Source organism: Paramormyrops kingsleyae, chromosome 6 (genome assembly GCF_048594095.1).
Source record: "Paramormyrops kingsleyae isolate MSU_618 chromosome 6, PKINGS_0.4, whole genome shotgun sequence".
Classification (NCBI taxonomy): Eukaryota; Metazoa; Chordata; class Actinopteri; order Osteoglossiformes; family Mormyridae; genus Paramormyrops; species Paramormyrops kingsleyae.
This window is the reverse complement of record NC_132802.1, coordinates 25,419,914-25,434,428: the sequence shown is the minus strand read 5'-3', so window position 1 is coordinate 25,434,428 and position 14,515 is coordinate 25,419,914. Positions and strand designations below refer to the sequence as shown.

Here is a 14,515-nt window from a genome sequence, read left to right as displayed (position 1 = left end):
CAGGTATTTAGGATTTTAAGTGTAAATGTATATCTATTTTTTGCCATCATTTAAATAAATGCAATTTGATGAATGTTTTACCATAATCTACAACATATTTCCATAATGCGTGTGAAGTCATGTTTCTCATATGTGTGAAGTACTTATGAAATCCTATGGCAAGCACTGCAGATTTGTCCTAGTTTAAATGTCGTCTTGGAGATGCTGAACTTTTCAGTAACAGGAAATGGTAATTACTTGCTCCTGCCTTCACACGTGTGTCATGGATATAGTTTCCGATTGGCATCGTTGTGCCGGAGCTCCATCTTTTGACGCGATGTCAAATATCAATGTCACTGATATTGCTTTCTGTTCCCCGCCTGTCTTTCAGCATGCGGAGGTAAGTATTGTTCCCTGGGGGGGCGTGAGAGGTGGGTTGGGGGGGGGGGGGGTGGTTAATTGTAGGCCTGGCAATGTGGAACAGTAAATCTGTGTCATTAGCCTGAGTATGAGTTCACACTTAGCCACTGAAATGCTTATTAAATACAAAAAGTCTTGCTACCGATGAGACACCATGATGTCAAGTGTCACTTTCCCCCAGGTTTTCAGGAGGCGCTGATGCCAAATGCCAGACTTTATTTAAAAATGTGCAAATCAGGAGTCTGTGCAAACATGGTCAGCTCTAAATTTAAATAACATTCGGAATAGTGCTTAGAATTCAGGTATTCCATAGCGAAGAAGATACTTTTGATGTTCAAAATTGGAATTTTCTATTTTCGGTAATACTTTGAGAGCTTGAATCATTAAGGGATGGTAGCCCCAAAAGATCACATTTTTTCCTGTTTTCCACTGTCCTTCTGAGAGGAAGAGAGAATGGATACTTTAGGGTCTTACAGATTCTAGCATGTGGTTTGATCTCCTCACCCAGTCTGTCTTCTGGCTGCTTCAAAAGTTGTGGTACTTGGAAATGTGTCTTATGCAGAGCAGTCTTCCTGCATAAATGCATTTCTCTGAGTCAGTCCATGGTCCTCTTGTGTGTATATTGACATCTCTGGTGTGTTATACGTGTATGCGTGTATGTTATGCGTGTTCTCTACTTATGTGACATTTTCTCCAGTCTTTGTCCTTCTTGGTACTGGTTCCATACTTCCGCTGTGTCCTAGGTCTTGTCCCAGACTCTTCGTCCCACACGCTGGTCGAGTCTGTAAGGGTAAGGCCCATCCCTGAGCGGCAGTTGTCTCAGCAGGATGAGGAGGGTGAGTCTGTCTATCTGTCCTCGAGCCTCTCTTCCTCTGTGCCCTCCATTGCTGTCAGGCTGACCTGGCTAGCTGTGTCAGGGAAACGCATTGTTGCTTAATACAGTCTGACCTTCTGGAAATGCCTGTTTGAGCATGGGTGGAAAAGTTTGGGAAATTCTGCAAGTAGCACCCTGTGGCATGTGTAGCATGGAGTTTCTGTAGGGAATTACCATTTATAAGGACAGACAGGAATCAGAAGATCTGTATTCCACAAAGCAGGCTTTCTTGCTTAGCCAGATAACTTCTTGGATTTAAGTTAATCTGGGCTATATTGTCTTTTTCTTTGTTCACTTGCATTTAGCACAGACTACCTTAAATCTGACAAGTTATCCGGCTAAGCAAGAAATCCTGCTTTGTGGAATACCCCCAAGGACAATAAAATACTTAGGTAAACAAACCTAAAATTGCTGTTTGGTGAGGAGTTTCACGTATGTAAGCCCTTCTAAGCACAGATATTCAAGCTTACTAAAGAAAGCAAACACCACAAATGAGAAACAGTGGTAAGACAACATTTCCCAAACATCTGACCTGGCACAACCCCATAACCTATATGTTGTAGGTATCTTCTGTATATCTTGATACCTGATTATTGAGGGTTCAGTCTCTCAGCATCAAATTCTGAGCTTGCATGCAGCCCTCTGGTAGATGAGCCCCAAGGATGAAGGCTTGTTTTTGGGAAGCTTCAACTGTTTGGAAAGTCCAGGTCCAAAACAGCATCACATTGCCCGTTTAGGGCATTAGAATGAAGATAACCAAGAGTGATAAAATAGGCAAAAAAAAGTACATAAAGGGATGATACCTCAGGATATGTAACTTAAGGTGCATTGTGACTGGGAGGTGGTCCCAAAGTTCCTGCTGCAGAAGAGGATGGCCCAAAAACCGTGTCATGCTGTCTCCTGCTAGTAAGCTGATCGGCATGGAGGTGGATGGGTGCTGTGACCTGTATGGTGTCCCCCCCCCTCCCCATTGCAGGACGGCAGCTGCGTGTGGTACTGAACACCAATGACCCCGACTATGAGCACATCTACTCCATTGAGAGCTACAGTGATCCTCAGGAGGAAGATGCTGATCTCACCCCAACATCCATACTGGCAAATGGTACATAACTGATCCTGTTCTGCTCAGCTCTGGGGGGGAGGACAGGGACAGGGGGGTGCAGCTGTTACTGTCCCAGCCGCTCTCTGTGGTCTGACCTGGGTCTTGAGTGTAGAGTGCTGTCCTTCCAATGCAGACGAAGTCAACACTGCAGAATCTCTACAAGCTGCCCGACGCAAGAGAGAGACACCCGGGGCAGGTAATGGCCTCACAGTGCTTGGGGGGGGGGATGCTCCAGTGCGCGTGTCCCTCGTTCTCAAGATGGGGGGTGAGGGTGCTGTGCATGTAAGCAGAGCTGCTGGAGCCAGTGCAGTGAGCACCAGTGTTTCTCCGCTGTACCCTTTCAGTACTGGTCGCTTTGGTTACAGAAACACAGCATGTGCAGTTCCAGACGATTGTTACACTGCTGAGGATTATCGCGGGTGGCATGGCTAACCGGGCAAGCCAGGGTGTCGAGATTTCCCGCCTCTGCCATGAGTTCTGTACTTTTTAGTAGCGGTGGCATTAATTAGGTCAGCGCAAGCAGCTGTGACTGGCCTGGAAGAAACGCAGTGCCGGTCCTGCTGGGTAAATCCCCCTCCCCCACCCCGCCAATCACCATGCAGATCATCCTGCAGCTGCTTTTATCCTGACTGACATCTAAACATCATAAAGCTCCAACCCTTTGAAGTGCAAGTTAGCTGACCCTGTGAGTCACCCAAGGTCTTCTCCTTGTGAAATAACTTCTGATTTTAGACCAAAGTACATATAATACTCTATATACATGTAATCACTTTCTGTTGCATTTGCTGTGGGCTGTTTGTGTCAGTTCTATCCATTGTAGATTTATGTGTCGCCATCATTATGCATTCCAGTGAAAGTGACAGTGCTGCTTTTATTTTAACCTGCTCTTTCTTTTAAGGCATTATTTATGTGGTCTGAATCCCTCAATATTTTCAAATATAGAACAGCAATTGCTTTGTCTCTTTTTTCCAACTGAATGGCGCTGTGTATTAGAATAGAATAGTGATACTTTTTTCATCCCCATGGGCAAATTGTGTTCTTGCCTTATTCCGTCTTGCTCTTCATGAGACACAGAGAAGTGAGAGAACGTTTAGGCGTCAGTGCACAGGGTCAGCCAGCATCCAGCTCCCCGGGAGCAAATGGGGTCAAGGGTCCCACAGAGGCATCACTGCCAACAACGGGACTTGAACCATCAACCTTCTGATCCCTGGCACCCAGTCCTAACCCCCAGACCCACAAAGCTACCCCATATACTTGTTTACCTTTTATAGCAGAATGCAGAATAATTGTGGTTCACCCTGCTAATTTAGTTTTTGGTAGCTGTTGTTTGGTTTCCCTTTTGCACGCCATCGCCATAGGTTTTGATGTTTATGGTTATGATTGACATTGTAAAAAGATCATAAAGCAGTCTTAAAGAACCACATCAGTGGATGAAAAGCAAATGCTTATGAAATTCGTCTGAGTGTGATAGCATTTTGTGTTAGACTTGACATATTGTGACGCCTTTCCAATTGGCCATGCCACATCAGATGTGCAGATAACAGTTGCCTTTGACACATCATGCAAAGGTCTTGGCTACTTTGTAGGGTCACCAGAATCAATGAATTTTTCCACTGAAAAATTATAGGATTTCAGAGTTCTCAGATGCAGTGATAATTCATTGGTAAGAACAAGTCAGAGCAAAGCTGGTGGTATTTCAGGACCATAGTTCATGTTCTTGATGTGGGTGGAAGGAACAAAATACATATTGGATCGTTTCTGGAGAAGATTAAAGATGTTATGGCTGACTGAGCTCAGGAAGTTCTGTGGCTTCTTAGCATGGCCTCCAGCGAGAGTGTTAATGCTGGACAGAGGTTGCGTAGAGCAGCTTCCTGAGATGAAGTGAGAGGCGGTCTTGGGCGTGTGAGGTGGGCGGTCGGATATTAGGGAGAGAGAGTTGGGTGGTCAGCCATGACCAAAGAGACTGCGCAGAATGGACTATGCTGCTGAATATTTGGGTTTAGAAACATGACCTGGGGACACAAGGGAACAGCCGTCCTCCTGGATCTACCTCCTGTCTCTCTCCATTGTTGGTCTCCTTTGCTCTGCACGGCTATGAGGTTGTGGGGTGGGTCTCCAAGTAGTTTGAGGCCTTACCCACAGCCACACAAAGTGATGTCCTGCCAGAGTTCTGGGGTGAATCTCAATACCAAGAACACATAGACCGTACTTGTGGTCTTGGCAAGACCAGTCTTGTGAACTTGCCTCCCAAGAGCAAACTGGGGAGCAATGAATCATGGGATTGGTCTCGTTCAGCAAGGATGCAGCCCGATGTATCTTGGATATTTGGGGTGGAGCAAGACCAACATCTGGGGATTTGTACCAACCTTGTGTTCTTAGTATTGGAACTGGTCCTCAGCAATGGAAGATGTCATAAAAACAGGTACATGAGAACATAAGTACGGTCAAGTAGGCATATTGAGATTCACTCCTGGTCTAAGCATGGCTCCCTCTGCATGGTTTCATTCATGGCTTTATTGGAATTGTGCCTGCTGGGTCACTCATGACATCAGGGCCCCTAGTTGTAGGATGAGTTGCATGATCCTTGGTGCTAATACTAGCCAGGCTGGAGTAGAGCCGTCAGCACAGTCTCACGTTTTGCTAATTTGTGTTCTCAGCCTTAGCAGAGCCATGCTCACTGCCCTTGGATGAAGGCAGCTGCTCCAACTACACGCTGAGGTGGTACTTCAACACCCAGGCGGGAACCTGCCGGCCCTTCGTCTATAGTGGTTGCGGGGGTAACGAGAACCGCTTCCTGGCTCCGGAGGACTGCGAGCTGCAGTGCCTGGGGGGGAGCAAAGGTAGGCCGCACGCGCACGCGCCCCAGACACATACCTGCAGAGGGATTTCAGCGCAGCTGCCAAGAGAAGCTTCCCTTCAGCGTTTGGCAGCAGCTTGAGAACAAGACATTCATGTAGGAAAAAATTTTGGTGGATTACATTACATTGCTGGAATATTCATTATATTGGTATGAACCTGGATGTTGGTGTGACCTTTGAAAGTCAGGTTAGGGAAAATATTCAAAATTTTGCCCTTTTCGGCTAGAACTCATAGACAGAGGCCCACACCGTAACCTTTTTTCACTTTGGCAGTATTGATGATGTGAGACTGAGCCCATCGTTTCCAAACCACTACACCTTTATAAGCTCTTTTGTGCGCACCTGAATTGGTTACTGCTGTAGTACGTAACCAGCTCCTCAACAAGGTTATAGAACCACACTGTCTCCATTGGCCTGTTCATACACTGAAGTAATTGACCATTAGCTTATCTAAGTCAGTGGGTAGATATGGAAAGCAGAAGGGCCTGGTACAGCAGGGAATAGAAACGTAGCTGGTTATAATGGGAAACTAGGTAGAGCTGGGATGGAAAATGAGAGGGAAGAGAATGAGATGCATGTATGGGGAGAAGGAGAGAGCTTGGATAATGGGTTACCAAGAAGGAGGAGAGATAATTGACAGGAAGGTATAAGGGTCTGGAGACTTGGTGGATTGGGCAATTTCTCAGAAACTGACTTGTTTTATGATTTGCAGGAGCTGTGTCCCCCAGGAAGGGAAGATGATCTGTGCTCTGTCCTCCAATCATCTGTCAAGAATGTCAGGAAACCATTGTGGACTATTTGAAAAATGTTTGTTTAGAACAGTGGGGTGCCCTTCATTGAAGCAGTTATTTATTTTGTCTCTTACTTTCCCATCAGTCATTTATATTTTTATCCTCGACATGCACTCTTGTAAAACCTAATTCAGTAATCACCTGTAATTTTTATAGAATATTTCAACAGCCCAGTCAGTGATTTGATTAGTTATTTATTTGATTTACTGAACTGACAGTACAGCATAAATCTGTCTTTCAGTGTGTGTTGTACAGTAGGTCTTTGTACTATAAGAAAAACATGGAGTGGACTTCTGTGCAATAATCTTTTTTTAAACAATTTTTAAAAAGCCCATTAATCCTTTTAAGCCCCTCAGCTCTTAATGAGTTTGTCAGAAACCCCAAATAAGGTGCCAAAGGTTGATTTTGGCGAGGGACCAAATAGCTAATCATCTGAAAGTGTAACAAAACCAATGCCTTTGTACTCACTGGTTTAATTGTGCGTGTGTGTGTGTGTGTGTGTGTGTGAGTGTGTGTGTGTGTGTGTGTTCGTGTGTTCGCGTGTATCAGACTCAGCCAGGATCCCAAACAGGAGTCATGTGTCGCCGGACGTTTGTCTTGCCGTGAAGCAGTTTTACATTCAAGGTTCATTAAGTTGTTGTTTTGTCTTGTCAAAGTGCAGCTACCTGCACTTGCTAATGAATCCTCTTTGAAGACCTACTGCTCAGTTTGTGTGGAGCATTTCTGATTCCCGCTTTGTGGTGCACCGATAGGGGGAAGCACACTCCATTCAGGCCTTGGGGTGATGACTTCTTCTGGCTGATGAGAGCATTAGCATCAGTGCTGATGGAACGCATGACCCAGCTTTCTCCTCAGCAGCGTTACTGCAGTGCATAAGCCATATTGTGGTGATTACCACCTGCATGCATGTATTCAGCAATGACTGGATAGGAAAGTGTGTTTCTGTGTCTTTGTACATCTGCTGTGTCTGTTGTTATAACTAGTGATTTGCATGTCCATCTAAAAAAAAGGTGCTAAAATGTTGTTTTTGTACGTCTTTTCGTAACATAAGGCCTGATGTTTTTATTAGTTAAGTTTTAGTATTGAATCTGAGAACAAAGTATTAATCACCATCTTATTTTATAAAGAAAATAAATAAGAGATATTTTAAAAACAGAGCCTTGTGTGCTTTTTTGGGAGTGGTCAGTTTGATATGCGCTCTGAACTTCTGACTTGAGAAGTCTAGCTTCTGAGCCAGTCTCTCTACCCATTGAGCTACACACTAGGGGGTGAGACGGGAGTGAATTTTCAAACCTCTCCCGTCCCACTCCCACAAAAAAAATCCCATCCCATCCCAATCCCATAAAAAAACTGGGGGAAAATCCCGTCCCGTCCCAATCACAGAAGAATGACATTCCCTCCCACTCCCATGTTGTTTTCTTTTTGGCTGGAATCTGTCAGTTACAAAAATAGAGAACAGATCACAGCATGCCCAGCTTAGTTGAATAAAAATCCAAAATGTAATTTGTTATTTTATTGAACTGAAAGTCATCTTAACAATGCAGTGTGTTTCATGTTGAATTCTATGCATCTTTCTCAACCCGTAATTTTTTTTTAGTTATTTCAGACCGCCCAGAAATATCCGTGAGCACATCTGATGTATTATTTTTAGACAGTAGTCGTTGCAGCGTAGCTTTCACGTCTGCCTCCATTTTGGTTATGATTTTCGTGGCTAAAAAGTGCGTGAAGAAGCCTACTTCTTCTCTTACATTTTTGGTGGTTGGGACTATCGCCACCAACTGCTACGGGTGTGTGGAGCACGCCATTCACTTAACCGGCTACACCAAAGCAAACAGGAGGAGAGCATAAAGAGACAGGACAACTAGTATTGAGTTCAAAATTAGTTTATTTATTTAAAAGGTATATTTCTGTATAAAGTTATCATAGTGTTATTACGATTCCCAGTCCCGCCCACTCCCGCTTACATTTTTTCCAGTCCCGTCCCAATCACGTTATTTATAGTGATTTTGTTTCCCATCCCGCGGGAATCCACCAGCCCTGGGAGCACAGAAACACACTAGGGGCTGATGGGCAGACAGAAAGGGGGGAAAGCAGGATGACCAGCGACACCTGCTGGCCAAAAGGGAACAAGACACATGGGGCAGGGATGGACGTCCACCGGCCCAGACGGCACTGCCTTAGCCATCCTGTCTGCTTGCAGTCCAACCCAGAGTTACTCATCCCGTTTTTTCCCGAACTGAAATATTCAATTTATGTATTTATACTGGTTTTATGTTTTATTTATGTTAGTTTAATTTTTTGGAATGTTCTTCACTCCCTGAGTTTTAGCTGCTCCATTTTGGCCAGGAGACAGCAGCCCTTTCCCTGAATAATAAAACCCTGTGGCTTGTTATTCAGGTATATGTGACTGAGTTCAAAGGGCCTTGACTCCGGAGGCTAAGTTTCCACATAAGACTGAGCGCATTGCCAGTGTCTGATTGAAACACTGCAGATTGTTATCATCTCCTCAGAGGGATCAAATACAAAAGGGGCAGCCTTCATATTTGTTAACTTCCATCCATCCATCTTCTAAATGTTTGTGCATGGTTTTGGGTAGTTTGCAGCCTGTCCCAGGCAGGACAGGATACACGGCTGGGGTAAACCCTGAACAGGATGCCCGGTGAACACAGGACGCATACATGCACACTGACTAATTCACACCAATTTGCTTAACCCAAGGGTTCCCAACCTCTGCTCCATGGACTGGCACCAGTCTGGTCCAGTGTTGCTGTGGGTCATGGAACATTAGGGGCTTGGGGGAAGGTTTAGGCCCAATCCCAATTCTACCCCTTACCCCTACACTTACCTCTACCCCTCCGTTTGGCGCGTTCACGTGTAGGGGTAGGGGTGTCTCAATTCTCTTTTGATTGGAGGGGTAGGGGTAAGGGGAAGGGCTAGATAGCCCTCGAAACGAAGATTTTTCGGGACCTCACTTCAAACGAAGGGCTAAGAGAAATTTATAACATGGCTGCCCACTCGAGCAAGCAGACCCATAAATGTTAAGTAATTTTTGCCATTAATAAGGATTTTTATGACATTTTTTCATTACATGTATATTACCATCAATCTTGTGTTTGTGTTTACGGTGATGTTCTGTAAAGAAACGTTTGAAAAAAAATCGCTAAAGTTTGCTTGCGGATAGCACTGATTGCACAATATTAGGAAATATATTTTTATGTCATATAACGTTACCCGGTAACTGACTGCATGTTGTAACGCGTTGTTTTGTTTTGCTTACGGCCATATGTGTACATGTAAATGAACGGTGCTTACACTATTCGTACTTATTGCAACATGACAACATTTTTGTAAATTATATTCTGTATAGGGACAGCTGAGGAAACCCGAAGGCTTATACGTTTTCGAGGTGAAAACGAACATATGTTTTTAAAGTCCAAATACGGCGCAAAAAAACTTCGGGAGTGAGTAATCTTTACATGCTACGATGCTGACGGCGACATCTTGGAATTTGTGATAAACATCGGTGCATGTCCTCTGACGTAACGTTAGGAGGTAGTGACAATGGATGATGACGTATAACAGTGTAGTAGTGGTGTCCCATTTCTTAGGGGAAATTTTTTAACCCTACCCCTTTCCACTTCATTTCAAGGGGCAAGGGGAAGGGGTGAGGGGTAGGCAAAGGGGTAGAAAATAGAATTGGGATTGGGCCTTAATTTCCAAAAATGAACCATGCATTTTCAAGCCAAACCTGATGCTAGCATGTGTAAAGAAAATGGAAATGGATAATCTTATTAAACCTTATGTATTCTGGTATTAAACTGATCCACCACTCCACCCTAACCATATGACTTTGGAAAGGAAATTCATATGGTCAGGGAGAGCATGCAAACCCCAGGTCTAAGGCAGCAGTGTCTACAAATGCTCCATCATGCCGCCATACCAGTGTGAATACTCAAGAAAACAACTATGGCTTGAGACTGGAATTACTGAAAATATCTCCAATCAGTATGGAGGAGAGGAGAGATGGGAAAGGAGTCATTTGGATTTTGGTCGTGTACAGATTAGCAGCAGATGTGTGCAGGGGGATTTTGAAGTGGTGGACAGAACAGGTGGAGCTGCAACGGATGAAAAAGGGAAAGTGTGAGATGAATAACGAGAGAAGAAGTTGGTTTAGGATTTGGTTGGAGCACAGAGGGGAGAGAGAAGTGACCAAAGAAACATGAAAATTCAGTTGATCTGATCATGTGCTTGAGTGTATAGATGGTCTCTTGAATACACAATGACCACAGTAACACTCTAAACCCCCCCAGGGCAAGTGCTAGAGCAGACGATGGGGAAAGGCAGAGAAAGCGGAGAAGGAGCAGGAAGAGAGAAGCTCTCATCCAGGGTTTCAGCAGTCGGAGGGAAGGGCTGTGAAAAGTGGGACCTAAATTTGTTTGGAAACAAAAACCTGTCAAATGCTCTTAGTGTGATGTACTGTAATAGCAGGATTTTGGTAGAATTTGTAGTTTTCATTTAGAATAGAAATTTGGGGGTGTTGATAGCATTATTTTTGGCTCATCCATGATTGAAGAGCACGTGTATTATGTCAATATACATTACAATCTGTCCTATAATTCTGGACTTAATCACTAAATAACCTGACAGCAGGAGTCTCTCCTGAAGCTTTGCTGCAGTTTTTCTGAATAGACAGCTTTGACTTCCTCATGATCGAGGTGAAAGATCAACCCTGACGCATGGGACAAGTACCAGGAGGAATCTATGTGGGTTAAAAACAGGCTTCAGCCAGTTTAATCTTAGAGCAATTTCACTGCTGCTCAATTATGTGGCAAAGAGGAAATTCAGCTAGGTCTCTGTGGTTCTGAAAGAATCCATATATATATCAGGCTTTAAGTTCTGCTTTACTCACTGAAAACTCTTAACAAAGGCTGTATTGGACAGTGGGTTGTTGTAGAGCCACTTACAAATGTTTTTCCCACAGTCATGTTTATATAGTAGGATTTTTTTTTTATGTTGTTTTTATTCTTCTCCTCTTCTATGTCCCACACTGTATTCATTCCTTCCGTAGAATCTATGAGAAGTATAAGATTTTGTTTTAATCTGACATTGTTTCTGGCAAATAGTACACTGTGCCAAGAAAAGGTCATTATTCTGCAGCCTGAACTGAGCGGGGAAGCACAGGGCAGTGTGTGAGGAGCGGTCCAACAAAGATCTGGTGGCCTTCAATTTACTGACCCAGCAAGGTGGCCTGCTGTTATTTATCTTGGAGTATATAACTGTGGCCTAGAGGGGCTGGTACCGGTAGGTGACTGGTTCCAAGAGGCTCAAGCTGTCATTGGCTGTCCCAACCACATTTTCAGCCTCCTGTCGGCTGGCTGAAGTTTGGTGATATTCTCACCAAATCTTGTGTATGAGTTGTTCTGAGTGCCATTGTCATTGTAATTTCGGGTGTTTGCTATTCCCCTTACCATACAGCCCTATCCAAATAGATGACAAAATAAAATATCCATATTAGAATAGAAAAGGTTTTTATTCACAGACACACAAAATGAACACTTTTGCTTCTAGTGCTCAGCAAACAATCTGTAACCAAGCATATTAATGCATTCTGGAATTATTTTTTTCATCTAATTTCCTTGATTTTTCTCCTTCTGCTACATATAAAATCAGTGATATTTGACATAATCGGATCGTATTAGAGCTGTACATCATAGGAGCTATACCCTCTGACTTTTCTTTCCTATAACTAAACTTTAAAATAGCATTTCTTAGCTCTGGCTGAGCTCTAGATGTGTACATGTCATAAATTGACCAAGTTCAACAAAGCATCCATCCACTCATCAAATATCCAACATTTTATCCTGTCCAGAGTCATGTGATTTCAACAAAACACACAAATGAATATCATCAGAAGAAATTAACGACTTGTGCATGTTATTGTCCTATTGTTTGTCTAATAGCTATGTCCAACATAGTCTTTGCCCATTTATACTGCTGTATATTTTTACTGGGGAAAAACTGGTTGAGCCTCTTGTTCAAGGGTAAAACAGCAATGCTACTTCACAGATCTGAAGCAAAAGCCTTTGTGCTTAATTCCAGCAATTTTAGAACCAAGTTACGAACTACTATGATGTACACTGCCCGGCCAAAAAAGTCTTAAATACTTAAGAGCCCATGACTGGATCATTATTACAGCTGAGCAACGATATGCAGCAATAAAGTAAAGTCAGCTGAGTACTGAATGGCCAGGTTACACCTCCATCCATCATAAATGGATTTATTTCTTCCCTGATGGCATGAGCATATTCCAGGACAAGAATGCCAAGATTCATTGGGTTCGAATTGTCAAAGAGTGGTTCAGGGAGCATGAGGAATCATTTTCACGCATGACTTGGACACCACAGAGTTGTGACCTTAACCTCATTGAAGGTCTTTGGGATGTGCTGAAGGAGGCTTTATGGAGGTTCAACTCAATTGTCAATACAGGATCTCGGTGAGAAATTAATGCAAATCTGGATGAAAATAAAAGGTGAGATGTTGCATACGCTTGTGGAAACAATGTAATGACAAATGTGAGGCATAATCAAAGCTACCTAAGTTTTTCTCAGGTTTTCTACCTAATCAAAGCTAAAGGCGGCCCAACGAAAAATTCAAATGGCGACTTTTTTTTTGGCCAGGCAGTGTATTTGCCAATTTGTACTTGAAAAGCAGCGTGAAATCCCAATTCAAGCTCAAACCCAAGGAGGGAATTATAATATATATTTGGGGGGACATGCCCCCCCCCCCAGTATTCAGAAGTGCTCACAATGTCCCACCCAATATCTATTTATTGCCTTGCTCCGTAATGTTGACTCCATGACTACGACCTTGCTTTAATCTCAAATGTATTTGAGCATATGGCCCTGATATAACATACAGTATATCGTGATCACTGTGTTGTGAATTTTAAATACATGTATATACATTAAAGCATGAGGGAAGAGGAACAGCATGTAAATAATTTAATAAGTGAAAAAGACATGAGTTGCGGAACTCCAAGTACATGTTTCATTTAGCACAACTATTATTGCTACCTGGCGATGCCTCTGACTGACAGCATATTCGTGCTGCTGGAAGTACCGTTGTGATACCATCAATCTGATTCCAAGTTCGTCTACGTTTGCGAAGCTCGCAGTGCTCTGATGCTCATCCTAAGAATAATTACGTTGCTCCACAAGAGGCGCGTTGTCGAGGAGAGCGGCGTAGTGAGATCTGTTCCGTGAACTTGTGCATTTCCTTGCTATAGAACGATGGTGCCATACTTCACTACATGCTGAAGGAAGAGCGCGTGGCAGAGGTGCATTCGTGGGAATGGAAATGTGACTCCTTAACTCTTTCAATTTTTAACATAATAAAAATTAATCAGTCTTTCAGCTACTCAAGTTGCCCTGGGGAGTTTATCTTTTTAAACTTTATTTCAGCACTCATATTCCGTAGAAATAACACAGGAAATGTGAAATGGTAGGACCCAAATGTCAAATGTAATTTTTGGAGTGTATGTGAGTAAAATCCTTTTGTAGGCTGAGCTGGCTGCTCCTCTAGGTAACACAGGTGGCAGCCTAGGGAGCTAACTTGTGAGCAGACACAGACTTATCTGGCTGATCACAGGTGGCAGCCTAGGGAGCTAACTTGTGAGCAGACACAGACTTATCTGGCTGATCACAGGTGGCAGCCTAGGGAGCTAACTTGTGAGCAGACACAGACTTATCTGGCTGATCACAGGTGGCAGCCTAGGGAGCTAACTTGTGAGCAGACACAGACTTATCTGGCTGATCACAGGTGGCAGCCTAGGGAGCTAACTTGTGAGCAGACACAGACTTAGCTGGCTGATCACAGGTGGCAGCCTACGGAGCTAACTTGTGAGCAGACACAGACTTATCTGGCTGATCACAGGTGGCAGCCTAGGGAGCTAACTTGTGAGCAGACACAGACTTAACTGGCTGATCACAGGTGGCAGCCTAGGGAGCTAACTTGTGAGCAGACACAGACTTATCTGGCTGATCACAGGTGGCAGCCTAGGGAGCTAACTTGTGAGCAGACACAGACTTAGCTGGCTGATCACAGGTGGCAGCCTAGGGAGCTAACTTGTGAGCAGACACAGACGTAACTGGCTGATCACAGGTGACAGCCTAGGGAGCTAATTTGTGAGCAGACACAGACTTAGCTGGCTGATCACAGGTGGCAGCCTAGGGAGCTAACTTGTGAGCAGACACAGACGTAACTGGCTGATCACAGGTGACAGCCTAGGGAGCTAATTTGTGAGCAGACACAGACGTAGCTGGCTGATCACAGGTAGCAGCCTAGGGAGCTAACTTGTGAGCAGACACAGACGTAGCTGGCTGATCACAGGTGGCAGCCTAGGGAGCTAACTTGTGAGCAGACACAGACGTAGCTGGCTGATCACAGGTGGCAGCCTAGGGAGCTAACTTGTGAGCAGACACAGACGTAGCTG

The 14,515-nt window shown here is 44.0% G+C and overlaps 1 protein-coding gene and 1 long non-coding RNA gene across 2 annotated transcripts in view; both read left to right on the top strand.

Annotated features, from left to right (window-relative positions):
* col7a1 (collagen, type VII, alpha 1) overlaps positions 1 to 438 on the top strand; it is a 71,944-nt gene extending 71,506 nt beyond the window's left edge. Inside the window, exon 116 of the mRNA XM_072713213.1 lies at positions 371 to 438. Coding sequence (XP_072569314.1) covers positions 371 to 438 — 68 coding nt within the window. The remainder of the gene's footprint in view (positions 1 to 370) is intronic.
* A 1-nt stretch (position 439) lies between these two features.
* Positions 440 to 7,177, top strand: LOC140591649 (uncharacterized). Its single transcript, XR_011991924.1, has 5 exons — positions 440 to 1,235; positions 2,250 to 2,375; positions 2,509 to 2,571; positions 5,033 to 5,215; positions 5,946 to 7,177. It is a non-coding gene; the product is annotated as an uncharacterized lncRNA (long non-coding RNA).
* Positions 7,178 to 14,515: the final 7,338 nt, after the last annotated feature.